The sequence below is a fragment of the Pipistrellus kuhlii genome, unplaced genomic scaffold (genome assembly GCF_014108245.1).
Source record: "Pipistrellus kuhlii isolate mPipKuh1 unplaced genomic scaffold, mPipKuh1.p scaffold_m20_p_9, whole genome shotgun sequence".
NCBI lineage: Eukaryota > Metazoa > Chordata > Mammalia > Chiroptera > Vespertilionidae > Pipistrellus > Pipistrellus kuhlii.
Genome location: NW_023425595.1, coordinates 10,201,940 through 10,217,107, shown reverse-complemented (window position 1 = coordinate 10,217,107; position 15,168 = coordinate 10,201,940). Strand labels below are relative to the sequence as shown.

The 15,168-nt window shown below is 38.1% G+C and overlaps 1 protein-coding gene across 4 annotated transcripts in view; it reads left to right on the top strand.

Annotated features, from left to right (window-relative positions):
- Positions 1-15,168, top strand: part of NUP160 (nucleoporin 160) — a 37,933-nt gene that overhangs the window by 20,990 nt on the left and 1,775 nt on the right. For 2 of the 4 annotated variants that reach the window (XM_036427107.2, XM_036427108.1), the window contains 16 exons: positions 372-531; positions 1,716-1,785; positions 2,319-2,417; positions 3,110-3,229; positions 3,724-3,819; positions 3,926-4,020; positions 4,115-4,211; positions 4,304-4,409; positions 7,110-7,270; positions 8,258-8,318; positions 9,134-9,244; positions 9,403-9,526; positions 10,264-10,365; positions 11,390-11,531; positions 12,661-12,786; positions 14,942-15,046. In XM_036427107.2, the coding sequence (XP_036283000.1) occupies positions 372-531; positions 1,716-1,785; positions 2,319-2,417; positions 3,110-3,229; positions 3,724-3,819; positions 3,926-4,020; positions 4,115-4,211; positions 4,304-4,409; positions 7,110-7,270; positions 8,258-8,318; positions 9,134-9,244; positions 9,403-9,526; positions 10,264-10,365; positions 11,390-11,531; positions 12,661-12,786; positions 14,942-15,046 (1,775 nt within the window). Of the gene's footprint in view, positions 1-371; positions 532-1,715; positions 1,786-2,318; positions 2,418-3,109; positions 3,230-3,723; positions 3,820-3,925; positions 4,021-4,114; positions 4,212-4,303; positions 4,410-7,109; positions 7,271-8,257; positions 8,319-9,133; positions 9,245-9,402; positions 9,527-10,263; positions 10,412-11,389; positions 11,532-12,660; positions 12,787-14,941; positions 15,047-15,168 lie in introns of those variants that run through there. The other 2 variants (XM_045577572.1, XM_045577573.1) reach the window with 2 other exon arrangements.

The window sequence follows — 15,168 nt, the reverse complement described above, 5'->3', positions numbered from 1 at the left end:
AATGAGTAAATATTCAAAAGGAACCCCTCTCATGCTTGAGAACTATTCTGAAGAATTTATTTTGTGTTGTTTGGAATATTGGAACTGCATTTATTATAAACATTCTAGGGAACATACATAGGTTTAGTGAGACCAGTGAAAAGAAATGACTACAATGTTAATTTAAGTGGCTTTTTTATTGCTTTTGTATAATACTTCACAGTTTACAAATTGCTTTTATTTATATTGCCATTGATAATATTAATGTTACATTTTATATTTTTAAATAATAAATGTTCTTTGTTATAGGGCATAAAATGAATTGGTAGACTCTCTTCATTAAAAATTGATACTGTATCATAAGTTGCTCATTATTACTTTTTATTTTTAAGTTTCTAGCCCTCAGTCAATTGTGGAATTGTTCTTCCAAGAAGTTGCAAGAAAAGATATTATATCTCATCTCTTCTCTCAACCAAAGGCACCTCTTAGCCAGACTGGGTTAAATTGGCCTGAGATGATTACTGCAATTACCAGTTATTTATTGCAGCTCTTGTATCCTTTTATTTAAAAACTAGGAGCGTAGCACACAAAATCACACAGCTCCACCCAACCTTGCACACCTCTCCTGCTCACTGCCCCGCCCACCTGCATTGGACTTGGGTCTTTACAGCGTTAGGGCCACAGACTTTTTATATATATACTAGAGGCCCAATACGCGAAATTCGTGCAGGTGAGGGGAGTGTCCCTCAGCCTGGCCTGTGCCCTCTTGCAGTCTAGCACCCCTCACTCCTAACCACCCGCCTGCTCCCTCTCCTTAGTGCTTGGCTCGCAGTTCCTTAGTGCTGTTGTGGAGGAGAGAGAGGCTCCTGCCACCACCACTGCACTTGCCAACTGCCAGCAGGGAGTCCGGGTTCTGGATGAGTGGCACTCCCACTGTGAGAGCATACTGACCACGAGGGGACAGCTCCTGATTTAGCATCTGCCCCCTGGTGGTCATTGCACATCATAGCAACTGGTCGTTCTGGTGGTTCTGCCATAAAAGTCACTGGGCTTTTATATATAGAGATTGATGTGAGAAAATTATTGATCAGTTGCCTCCTGTACACATTTGGTCTGCAGATATATCCATATCCTGGGTAAATGTCCTGACTAGGAATCAAACCCTAAACCATTTTGCTGTACAGGATGATGCTCCAACTAACTGAAGCACCTGGTTGGGCTGTAATGAAGATTTTTAATGAGGTTGGGTGCTTATTCCCCCAGCAAGAGATGATAATACCTACTTTCAGATATGGTCCCAATTTTTATTTTATTTTGGTTTGCTTTTTACATAGGAATTAAGCCAGATTTTATTGGTGTGAACAAATTTCATACCTAGATCTCTTTTAAAGCATTATACATTCATTTATCAGATATTTATTAAATGGTTCTATATAGGCACTATATTGGGTGCTTGTACAATTTATCAGCTAGAGTTAGAAATGATCACACAAGGTTGAAATACATCCTTTAGCCCATAGTTAATTGAGTTCTGTGACAAGGTTCCTTGTATATAACCTTTTCATTACATTTGTCTAATATTAAAGTTATATGGTTATATGGAAAGAACATGTGCTCTGCCAACCTCTCTTTACCTTTTTTTTTTTTTTTTTAAGCCATTTTATGGAGTCTGATTGCCCAGTGTATGTTTAAGTTTGTCCAAAAAAGAAAAAAAAATCTCCTTAACCAATAACTAGATGGCCTAGCAATCCCAGTTGCCTCTTTCTAGAATGTTTGATGGGAAGCTGTCAATATGTACAATTGCAAGTGAGTACTATTGAATATTTCAGATTTAATTATCCTTGTAAAGAATGGGATTTCTGGAACATTTTTCTTTGTAAATGTTACCTGCATTTTAATTGGGCTGATAATAAGAACCATAATAATTTATACTCCGCTACACCAAAACATACTCCAGATTTTCTCTTCTTGCCTGTTGACAGTATCATTCCTAACATAATTTTTTCTAGAATCCTTTTTTTTCTCTGTATTAGGTAAAACAAATATTCCATTCTCTTTAATAAATCTTTTACTGGGATCTAGTCATTGAACCAGAAAATAACAAAAGTTGGGAAATCGCTAAGATTTAAGAAGGTGTGTGTATTTATGTTATTGGAGTTCTGTTGGCTTTCTTAAAGTATCTAATAGCCTAACCTAAGAATCGGTTTACAGAATTAGGTTCTACTCTTCAGAGATACCAGGAAATATGTGTGTTGATTGACTGCATCTTCTCTCCCTCGGTGAAGAACTGGGAAATGATATTTATTTTCTTAATCAGAAGCACCTTTTCTGCCTTTAAGGACTATATTCATCTGCTGCATCCCTGGTGTCAAGTCAATGTTGGTTCCTGTCGGTTTATGCTGGGAAGGTGTTACCTGGTTACAGGAGAGGGACAGAAGGTAAGATTGCATTTAAGTGATGAACAAGCTTTAGTGCAAGGCGGACACTTAGTTTCCATCTAACTAGTTTGGAGGGAGTGGGAGGAATAGATTCCTCCAAGTTGCCAGTGAGGGGCATGATATACCTGTGGAGGATATTCATCCTTGGGTGCTTTGCAGATTAGTTGGGACACAAGAAAATATGAATAAGAAAACAGCCCATACAGGTGTTTTTTAGGGATGCATTTTGATAAATAAAGTGTATTTCTCAATTACATTGTTTTCATTATATCTTTTTTTGAATTCAGCTGCTTTTCCCAGTATGGTAGTTTACATTTCTATTTTTTCCCCCTGACATCGTACTATCTAAATTCTCAAGCATATAAAAAAAAGTTTAAAGACTTTTATAATAAACAGTCATATACTTACCACTCAAATTCTACAAATGTTAACATGTTGCTAAAGTTCCTTTATTATATATTTATCAATAATCTTATTTAAAGTTTACTTTTTAATAGCATTTCAGTAGAAGAGTGAAATAAAAGGTATTAAATAATTCATCAGATAGAGTTTAGAGTGGCAGAAATTATGAATGTAGTCAGTAGCCTTAAATAATTTTGTTTCTTTTTTTGCTTTGTTTAGCCAAACTTTAGCAAATGGGTACCTAGAACTGGAACAACCCATTATAACTTCGTATTCTTTTCTTTCTCCAGGCTCTGGAATGTTTCTGTCAGGCAGCATCTGAAGTGGGCAAAGAGGAATTCTTGGATCGCTTGATCCGGTCAGAGGATGGAGAGATTGTTTCCAATCCCAGGTTACAGTATTATGATAAGGTATCTTATGTCATGGTTTGGCTCTTTTTTTACTACCCTGTGTAGAAATTTATTTGAAATATATTACCTTGGTATTTTTGGAGAAAAATAAGATAAAAATGTAATCATTCCCTAAATTTTCAGGTAAAGAAAGTTTGCTGAGAGAAATTGAAGAAACGTTTTTAATTAAATTTGATCAATGTTTTTAACTTAAATGATATCATTTTATTAACTCAGTCATCATTAGAATCTTTATTATTTTATATTCGTTTGGCTGATAACTCAAAGAATTAACTTGCAATGCTATATTTAACTTTTGCTTATGATTTTATAGCAAGCCTATTATTTAACAGTAGAATCTAAAGGAAAATCTCAAATATTGACCAAATAATCCTCATTTTCTCAGCACCTTTGATTTAATCTTTATATTACCCAGTTGTCTAATGGAGTTAAAGTCATGTTTCAATTTAAAATGCATATTAACTTTAAAACAAGTTTCTTTTATTCCTCCTTAGGTTTTGCGCCTACTGGACGTTGTTGGTTTGCCTGAACTCGTTATTCAGTTGGCTACATCAGCAGTAACTGAAGCAGGTGATGACTGGAAGAGTCAGGTAAGAACTATTAATAACTATTGTCTAGTTATTTCTCTTGAGATTTGTCATGAATGTGATGTTTTGATTTCTAATACTCTTTTTTTGCCCTGTATTTGATATGTAGGCTACTTTAAGGACATGCATTTTCAAACATCATTTGGATTTGGGTCACAATAGCCAAGCATATGAAGCCTTAACCCAAATTCCCGATTCCAGCAGGTAATCAGTCTTGCTCTTTTTTAAGAAGGTAGTTTACCAAACCTGTTTAACCCACGAAGACAGTTTACCCGTGTCTGCCTTTCTTTCCTTCTAGGCAGTTAGATTGTTTACGGCAGCTGGTGGTGGTTCTTTGTGAACGCTCACAGCTACAGGATCTTGTAGAGTTTCCCTATGTGAATCTGCATAACGAGGTAATTTACGTGCCCACTGAGGACTGATGGTAACTGTGTTGGCTGTCCCGATGACTGCTCACTCTGATGTCTGATTGCTTCCCCTTCCTTAGGTTGTGGGAATCATCGAATCACGTGCCAGAGCTGTGGACCTCATGACTCACAATTACTATGAGCTTCTCTACGCCTTCCACGTCTACCGCCACAATTACCGAAAGGGTGAGCATTGAAGTAGGCAGTCTTCGTAGGAGGCAACCTTGTCAATTTAATCAGATTTTACAAATATATTATGCTTGACTTATGTAATTTTTACCTTATTTTTAATATTGGATAAGTGCTCTCTACGAACTTATGGGGAAATTATGCTTAAGGACAAAATTAGCTTCACCTCCTTGAGGATTACCTGTTAGCATTAAATGCCTCCAATCCTGAGGCATTTCCAGTAAGTTGGCCTTCCGTGTGAATCTTCTAATTTTAGACAAAATTTCCCTTAAAGGCATTGAGTTCCTGTGCCATTTTGCATGGGCCCTCTGCTGATCCTTTTGAGAGTAAGTTGTAAACATCATGACTCAGTGAATGAATACTTCAGGTGCATCTCCTAAGGGACATCTTCTTACATAACCTCAATACAATTATTGAATTAAGGAAATATAACAAATTTAATTTTGTGAATTAAATCTAAATGTAGTAATTGTTATCTGATGTGCTGCTCATATTTAACTGTGCCAGTTGTCACTGATTTTCTTGAATAACACACTCTTTCCATTCTGTAGCTGTCTTCACCCTCAACCTAGGACCACATATTGTATTGCACTGTCATACCTCTTCAGTCTCCTTTAATCTGAAGCTCTTTTTTTAACCTTACTTTGCCTTGGATGACATTGATGTTTTGAAGAGTTTACACCAGTCATTGATGTAGAATATATCTTAATTTATGTTTGTCTGATGACTGATGAAGTCTTTACCAGAACAGCTAAAATGAAATAAGCATTATGGTTCCTCTTTTGAACATCTATCATTTTTATACCATTTTCACTCAGAATTTTTCATTAGATTTTTTGCTGATTTTCATTGGAAAGAATGAGTAGAAGTAATTTGTAGACATGTTTTTAATATTCCTAATGACAAAACATGTTTGCATATTCTTTATTTTCTTGTATCATACAGAAGGGGAAATACTGGTTAAAGATCTTCCATTGTTTGCTTTCACTATGGCAACATCCCTTACATCAGTCTGATTAAGACCAGTTAACTGGATAAATGTTCGGGTCTTTCTGGAGCAAGGTCTGAACATCTGTTCTAACAAAATGTCTCACATATTGCAGACACTCAAAAATGTTGGAATGAAAAAGTTTCATTCAAAAACTGAATGCTATTTGGTCACAAGAGTCACATGCTCTCAGGAAAATAGTATCTTCTTCAACTTTCTAAAGTATTATTAAAAAAAATAAGAGTATGTCTTAAACAGACCATCTAAACACTTCTTGATCTCAGAACCCTGGGTTGAGAGAGGTGACAATTTGGCTGAGACTAGCTCTCTAAGCTAGATACTAGGAATGTAGTATCTAAAAGTAAAAAATAGCCGGGACTGGTTTGGCTCAGTGGATAGAGCGTTGGCCTGTGGACTGAAAGGTCCCGGGTTTGATTCCGGGCAAGGGCATGTACCTTGGTTGCGGGCATATCCCCAGTGGAGGGTATGCAAGAGGCAGCTGATCGATGATTCTCTCTCGTCGATGTTTCTAACTCTCTATCTCTCTGTCTTCCTCTCTGTGAAAAGTCAATAAAATATATTTAAAAGTAAAAAATAACATTTTACATGATGGGGTATGGCAATTGTGGTAAAGTACACGTAACAAAATTTAATGCCTTAACCCTTTTTAACTGTTCAGTGGTATTAAATACATTCACATTACTGTATAACCAATCTCCTAAACTCTTTTCATCTTGCAAAACTTAAACTCTATACTCATTAAACAACTTGCAATTGATATTTTAATCGTGTTAAAACATTAAGTTGTAATTTATTACTTGAAATAACTAACATGCTACTTTTCTAAATAAGAATTAATTAGCATTAATAAATAATTTTTATTGTGTTAAAATACCATTTACCATTTTAAAGTGTAACCTCAGTAGTGTTACATTCACATTTTTGTGCAACCAATCCCCCAAACTTCTCTCATCTTGCAAAACTGAAACTCTATCCATTAAACAACTCCCCATTGCCCTCTGGCTCTTGGTAACTATCATTATTCTACTTTCTATTTCTGTCAATTTGCCACTGGAATCATACATTATTTTATTTTTTATTTTTAAAATTGATTTCAGAGAGAGAATTATTTATCAGCTGCCTCCTGCACAACCCACACTGGGGACCAAGCCTGCAAACTCGGCATGTACCCTGACCAGGAATCAAACCATGATCTCCTGGTTCATAGGTTGATGCTTGATCACTGAACTGGCTGGGCTCATACAGTATTTTTCTTTTTGTGACAGGTTTATTTCACTTAGTGGATATAATTTCTTCAAGGATCATCCATGGGGTAGCATGTCAGATTTCATTTTTTTTTTAAGATTGAATAATATTACATTATATCCATATATCACATTTTATTTATTCCTCAATGGACACTTTGATTGCTTCCATCTTTGTCTATGTTCATACTGCTGCTATGAACAAGGGTGTACAATATCTCTTCCAAGACCCTTCTTTCAATTTGGGGGAGTATGTACCCAAAAGTGGAATTTCTGGATCATAAAGTAATTATGGTCTTAATTTTTTTAGGAACTGCCATACTGTTTTAAGATAAATGCAATTTTGTTTTAAGTTTTAATATTTGATAAGTAAAGCAAATTCTCTTTGTATTTCTAAAGAGACACTTTTGAAATTCTAATGTCTAATTTATTATTGCCTTATAGCTGGCACAGTGATGTTTGAGTACGGAATGCGTCTTGGCAGAGAGGTTCGAACTCTCCGGGGACTTGAGAAGCAAGGCAACTGTTATTTGGCTGCAATTAATTGTTTACGACTTATTCGTCCAGAATACGCGTGGATTGTGCAGCCAGCTTCTGGTGCAGTGGTATGAGAACTTTTCATCCTGGAATTCACTTTCATTTTTCTGGTCCTTTCAGAACTATGACCTCATTTAAAATTTCTTCTGGGATATTTATGAACTTAATCTATTTTTTCAGCAATTCAGTTGTTATATATTACTACACCTTCAGTTCCCAAGTTCAGAATCATCAGGAAGAAGTATTGCAGAGCACTTTTGGAGTTAGTCCTGACTAACTAAAGGCAAATTAATCTTAGGTTGTCCATTTATCCTTTTGCATAAAATCTATATATATAAAAGCCCAGCGCCTAACAGTGGAACTACCAAAACGACTGGTCAACCTATTGCTATGATGCATGCTGACCACCAATGGGCAGACAGTCAATGCAGGAGCTGCCCCCTGGTGGTCAGTGCGTTCCCACAGCGAGAGCACCACTCGGCTGACCGGCTGACCGTGATGAGCAGCGCTCCTGCAGCACCACAGCAGGCTGATCCCTATAGGCCACGCCCTCCCACCAGTGCAGTAGAGAAGATGATAATGGTTATGTCTACATTATAGAATTGATAGGGTATTAGAACTGTGAGTGCCTGGCCTGCAAAAAGTGCTCAATAAAGATATCATTTGTTTTTATTCAATCTACAATTACTGTCTTAAAGAATGTTGATGTGTACTTTGACTTTTTCTGTCATGCTAATGTCATATATACCCAGCTACTTCTATTGTATAGTTCCTACATTTAGTAGGCTGTTCCCGAGAGTTCCACATGGAGCATATAACTGCAACCGTGGAAAGTCAACGGAAATAAAATCCATGTCCTTGTAACAAGTCCAATTACATGTTAGAGTTAAGTAAACCAACCTGGCAAACACTCCATTTCTTTGTCTGATAGTTACAGTGCCTTTAAAAGAGGAGCTGTGCTAATTGAATAATTTATGTTGAAAGAATTTAAACAGGAAAATTCTGGATTCAAATTAAAATAGTAATTTTTCAGTTAAATAAATTTGTCTTTTCAGTACGATCGCCCTGGTGCATCCCCTAAGAGGAATCATGATGGAGAGTGCACTGCTGCACCGAGTGAGTCAGTAGTCTCACTGATACTTTGCTGGACAGTAATTAATTATATTGTTTGTTATAGTAGTAATATTTAGGTTGATATATGTTTTAATATACTTCTGCAGTATCTGTAGTTATATTGTAATACACTATATATTACATATGTCTAGTAGTTATATTGTAAAAAGATTGTGAAGTTCCTTTTTATTGTATTTTTATTATTTTATATTTTTGTTGTTAATCCTCACCTGAGGATATTTTTCCATTGATTTTTAGAGTAGAATGGAGAGGGAGAAACAGAGAGAAACATCATGTTATTTTAATCTGCTGAAAGTTGGTTGGTTGGTGGTCCTTTCAAAACTTGGTATGGCTGTATGAGAAATGAAAATGCTTTGAAAGTATGTTTTGTTGCTTGTTGCATTTAAATCAGCTTCATAGGAAGCTTTTGTTTTATCAGGCTCCTTTATACTATCATGGAGGCATGATACATTGCTCAGAGACCCTAGGCTCTAAAGTGAGACACCCGGTTTCAATTCTGCCTCTCATTTGGGGCATGTTCCTTTCTTACTGATAGAGACAGTACTTTATAGCTAAAAGGTTTAAATGGAATTATATGTAGAATACCTTGTAAGCACCCCTCACTGCAGTACTGCTTTGATTTGACTCAACTATTGGTTTATTTTTTTAAGTTAGCCTTTATGGAGCCTCCCGTTTTCTCCCTTTGGAAATTAAATGGAAAGTTACTTAATATTTAGTGGAAATTGACAGGGTAGGTTAGTCTCATAGGCACTTCTTTTGTACTTTGAGAATTGAAATTGTCTGTCTTCGGCTGGTAGCGAGTCGGCAAATTGAAATCCTGGACCTGGAAGACCTAGAGAAGGAGTGCTCCTTGGCTCGAGTGCGCCTCGCGCTGGCTCAGCATGAGCCGTCAGCAGTTGCTGTTGCAGGTAAGATGCATTAGTCTGTCGGTACCAACAGCACATTTGAGGGCCAGGTAGTGTACCTGGCATGCTTTTCGTTGTTATTCTGAGATACTTGTTAACAGTTTGGGGCTTATTTGCGTATACCTCTGGTTGCGCTAAGTGGTGCTTTTCCATTTTCATAGGAAGCTCATCAGCAGAGGAGATGGTTACTCTCTTGGTGCAAGCTGGCCTTTTCGACACTGCCATATCACTTTGTCAGACATTTAAGCTTCCCTTAACGCCAGTCTTCGAGGGCCTTGCTTTCAAGTATGTATGACACTGTCTTTCCCTAGTTTTAATTTTCCTAATGCAAAAGTGCTGTTGGTTAGCGTGAAGCAGGGGTCACACAAGCCAGTATCCTGTAAGCCAGTGTTTTTGTTAAGTTCACACAAGGGTTGTTTAATTTCTTTTAGTCAATTGTGATTTTTTTAAATTAATTTATAGCTTCTCTTGAGATCTGACATTCCTGAACCTCATTCCTATAGGACAGTAGATATCCTGGATTAAGAATATTGGTGTCAAAAATTAAAATTAAAAAAATAATAGTGGTGTCGCCCTAGAGGTTTGGCTCAGTGGACAGAGCATCGGCCTGTGGACTGAAGGGTCCCTGGTTTGATTCCGGTGAAGGGCACCAAGAAAAAGAATGTTTGTGTCCATTTTAGCCAAGATATGCTCTTTTCAGCCCTTTAGGACATCTACTGGTCCCTGGAAGCATTCTTAAAAAGTACTCCTTATTGAAGTTACCTTATACCTAGATATTGGTCAAGAACTTTGTGAATTGGAAATATCAACTTCCAGAATTTTTCAACATTAATTTTCTTTATTGTTGGGCTTGTGCATCATTCAGTTTTTGGCTATACGGAAGGAGAAGAGCCAATATCCCAGTAGTGAATTCAGAATAGACTAGAGCTAAAATTGTCATCATATCTCTACTTTTAGTAACAAAGTAAGGTGGTGCTTTTCAGCAAATTGGTTTATTGTGTGTGGAACCATTTTCATTGCAGATGCATCAAGTTGCAGTTTGGAGGAGAGGCAGCACAAGCAGAAGCCTGGGCCTGGCTCGCAGTCAATCAGCTCTCTTCAGTCATCACCACAAAGGAGTCCAGGTACTGCCCTAGTATTCCTCCGACCCTGCGATGGCTCCCCCTCCAGGTACTTCCCTGGGACACCCAATTAGTGTCTGCCTGACTATCTCCGTTCCTCAGAATGCTTCTCTGACAACTCTAATTCTCAAAACTTTCCTTCCTTGAATTGCATTTACAATTTGTATCATGCAGCATAGCACTTTAGAATTGTAGCATTTTATAGTTTGGACGTCTCTTAACCCCTAAATTAGCACACCAGAATCACTATTAAAATATAGATTACGAGACCTGGCCATTGTGGCTCAGTTAGTTGTTGTCCCATGCACAGAAAGGTTGCCAGCCAGTTCAATTTCTGGTCAGGGCACAGACCCAGGTTACAGATTTGATCCCTGGTCGGGGTGCATACAGGAAGCAACAAATCGATATTTCTCATTCTCTCCCATCCTCTCTCTCTTAAAAAATGTAAGATACAGATTATGAGATAACACCCTAGCCTTCTAAATCAGAACTTGTACATCAAGCATGTCAAATTCGTGGCCCATACATGATTATAGTGTGTGATTGGGTTTGAAAACAGTAATCTAAGCCATTTCTCATATTTTAGGAATTTGGAACAAAGAAATTTAGTAAATTGTATAGCTCACCAAATAAGTGGCTGGTGGGAGAGGAAATATAAGACTTCAAGTCATCTAGTTTCTAGTACTACCCCAAGTACGTTTCCCCTAATATAAAGTGTCATTTAGCTATAAATTCAGTTGTGAGCTTCCAACGATTTTTTAAAATTGATTTTAGAGAGGAAGGGAGAGATGGAAACATCAGTGATGAGAGGGAATTATTGATTGGTTGCTTCCTGTATATTGGACTGAGCCCCCAACCCATGCATGTGCCCTTGATCAGAATCAAACCTGGGACCCTTCAGTCCACAGGCCACCGCTCTATCCATTGAGCCAAGCCAGACAGGGCCAAAGGTTTTTTTCCTTGTAAATACATGGTATTGTAAATATCTGTTAAGAATCTGAAACTCATTAGTCTTTCTTTTATCAAGTGCTACAGATGAAGCATGGCGACTGTTATCAACATACCTGGAAAGGTACAAAGTCCAGAATAACTTATACCACCACTGTGTAATCAACAAGCTTTTGTCTCATGGAGTGCCTCTGCCTAATTGGCTTATAAACAGTTATAAGGTAAGTGGCATCTTCACTTGTAGAGAGAGTAAGAAGCTGATCTTTATCATTCTGAATGACTTCTGAGATAAGTAAAAAGAAAAATATAAAGGGTAGTCATTTATGGAAGTATACTGGCTTATATACTTTGGGCAGCTTCTTAATCTTAACTAAAAACAAAACAGTTTAATTTCTATTCCACGTGAAGTTCTGCAGGTTAGTGATTAAGTTAATGCTTGTGTGCTCACGGAACAATGAATGTACTAGTATATTTAGCACAGTGAGTATATGCATGACACATATTTACTATTCTCTATTCAAAAAATTAACAGCAGTGGGTGGAGTAGTTTTAAATTACTACAGCATTCTTTTCATTTTTGTCAAAGTTGAATTTTTGGACAGCCTGTTTCAGAATTATTTAGATAGTGGGCTTCTTCAAAATATATATTCCTGGGCCCCATCCCATTCCAGACTTAGAAAATCAACTTTTCTGGAGCTAGGAAGCAGGATCTATATTTTAACAAGCTCCTAATTTGATTTGATGCACTCTTAAGTTTGAGAAGAATTAGATCTGAAATGTCTTGGAAGAATAGGGAAAGAGAGTTTGTAAAGCTTAAAGTCCAGAAAGTCATTTTTTTAAGTCAAAAAGTAGAGAAGGCAGCTTACATGGTAAAGGTTGGTTGTGATCCAATCAGGATACAGAAATCCTAATTAATGTGAGTGGAGCCCTTCCAAACTGAGGCTGTATTCACTTTTCTCACTCCCTAAATTAAATATGAATTTAATTCAGGCTTTTAAAGTTGATGATTCTTTTAACTTCTTTTGTACTTGACATTCTTTTATTTCTGAGAATGTAAATATGTTGTCTTGAGTACTCAGCATTGCTGGGAAGGTTTACCACTGTGGAAACAAGTAGAAAAGAACTAAAATGTGTCTTACATCACAAATCAGGAGAGGAAGGCCACTTAACAGATAGGACCTCACTAGGTGCCAGAGGGTAACTGGGCTGTTGGGAATCCAAACCTTATCCCAAGATAAATAAACCAAGATAAGTGAAGTATCAGTGCCAGAGAATTAGACACTCAAACATCCTTTGATCATTGCCTAAGATAGAAACAGTCAGATGTTTTTAATCGCCAACTCTTTACAGAAGGTTGATGCCGCTGAGTTGCTCCGTCTGTACTTAAATTATGACCTTTTGGAAGAAGCTGTGGAATTGGTTTCAGAATATGTGGATGCTGTTCTGGGAAAAGGACACCAGTACTTTGGAATTGAGGTAGGCATCCTTATATAATAAAAGTCTAATATGCTGAGTGTCTGGTTGATGAGTCTGCCATTCAATCAAAAAGCCTAATATGCTAATGATATGCTAAGGCTGCTCAACCACTCACTATGATAACCATCAGGGGGCAGACAGTCAACCAGTTGCTATGATGTACACTCACTACCAGGGGGTAGATGCTCTGACCAGTAGGTTAGTTTGCTGCTGGGGTCTAGCCGATCAGGACTGAACAAGATGGGCCGAACACACTCTGGAGCCCTCCTGCTGTTCCTCCCAGCTGGCCAACCTTCTGCATCCCCCGCTGGCCCTGATTGTGCACTGGTGGGGTCCCTCAGCCTGGCCTGTGCCCTCTCACAATCTGGGACTCCTCGGGGATGTTGGAGAGCTAGTTTTAGCTCGATTCCACAGGCCAGGCTGCGGGACCCCAGTGGTGCACGAACGCGTGCACTGGGCCTCTAGTTCCATATAATAAAAGGCTGATATTCAAATTGACCAAATGGTGAAATGATTGGTCGCTATGATGCGCACTCACCACCAGGGGGCAGGTGCTTAATGCAGGAGCTTCCCGGGGGGGGGTCAGGGCACTCCCATAGCGGGAGCGCCACTCAGCCAGAAGCTGGTTCATGGCTGGCGAGCATGCCAGCAGTGGTGGGAGCTTTTCTTGCCTCTGTGGCAATGTTAAGGACCCCTCAGGGGATGTCCACCTGCCAGCTTGGGCCCGCAGAGAGCCAGGCCTAATCCAGCAGACATCCCCCGGGGGGTCCTGGACTACGAGAAGGCATAGGCTGGGCCTAGGGACCCCTTCTCTCTACCCCTGCCCCTCCTTAGTGCTCCAATGTCGTGCACCACGCCTCTAATGTATACATAACATTTCATTTTATTCTGTTATCACACTAAGTAAAATCAGGATCTGAAATAATTAGACTCCAGAGTAGTAGATTTAACCTTAATTGTTAGTAATTTTACAACTAGTTTTCTCCAAGATTAAGGACTGGCACTCTAAGAGTCTTCTGTTTCCTGTTTATAAAATGAGGATACTTTCATTTTTCTCCATCAAAGGAGTGTGGCTTTAGTTAGTACTTGAAAGAGGGAGATAAATAAGAACTAAATGGCCCTAACCAGTTTGGCTCAGTGGATAGAGCGTCGGCCTATGGACTAAAAGGTCCAAGGTTCGATTCCAGTCAAGGGTATGTACCTTGGTTGTGGGCACATTCCCATTTTGGGGTGTGCAGGAGGCAGCTGATCAATGTTTCTCTCTCATCGATATTTCTAACTCTCTGTCCATCTCCATCTCTATAAAAGAATCAATAAAATATTTTTTTTAAAAAGAACTAAATGGCATTTTGTGTGTAAAGACTATGCTGAGTCTCTAACAATGTTTTCTCAATCTTTACAGCAGCCTATAAGGGATTGTTTTAATCCCCCCTCCCCCCCCCTTTTTTTTTTCTGTTTATCAGACTTTTTATTCACTTGATTTTTAGGTTTACTTGTTGATAGATATGTAATTGTTGTCACTTTGTTGTTCATAATTTTTATCTTTATCTTTTTATTCTTCCTCTTCTTAAAGACTATCCTTCAGCATTTCATATAATATGAATGATTTGGTGGTGATGAATTCCTTTAGCTTTTTCCTATCTGCTGTTTTTCCTGTTTCCCATGAGGAAACAGCCTCGGGTATTAACTTGAAGTTGCCAAAGTTTGCAAAGATGATAAATAGGAGAGCCATGTTTAAAATCCAGGTCTAGTTAATAGTGGAGCCAAGCTCCCAAACTCTCAGGAAAGTATTCAGAACATTCAAAGTTAAGCTTTTCTTTCCAAACCTCTTTTTCCCAGATAATTGAAATCTAAATTTCAGACTGAAAATAGTATCATTCCTTGAAATTTTAGAGAAGTTTTGTTGAGTATGTTTATCCCCAAACTTAGGAGCCTTAAGGTTCCTTTAAGATAAGAGATGATATAAATTTAAAAATATATTTAATTTCATTGAGAAAAGGACAAGTTCTCCGATTGAAAAGAGAAAGGAGGTAGGTGGGGTTTCAATTTGTGTGTGTGTGTGTGTGTGTGTGTGTGTGTGTGTGTATGCGTGCGCATACGCACTCCTGCAATTTCTTATTGTGGAAAAAACAATTATAGATATTTTTTCTTTCAGTTTCCCCTGTCTGCGACGGCTCCAATGGTGTGGCTCCCATACTCTTCCATTGATCAGCTTCTCCAAGTATTGGGAGAGAACAGTGCGAACAGTCACAACATTGCAGTGAGTCAGTCTTTCCTCTCTATGCCCCTGCACTATCTGTTACACCTTATGGCTGGCTCTCCAGTTCTCAAGGAGTTAAGGAGAGGGCAGCACCATGTATTCCTCTAACATGCTGCCTCAAT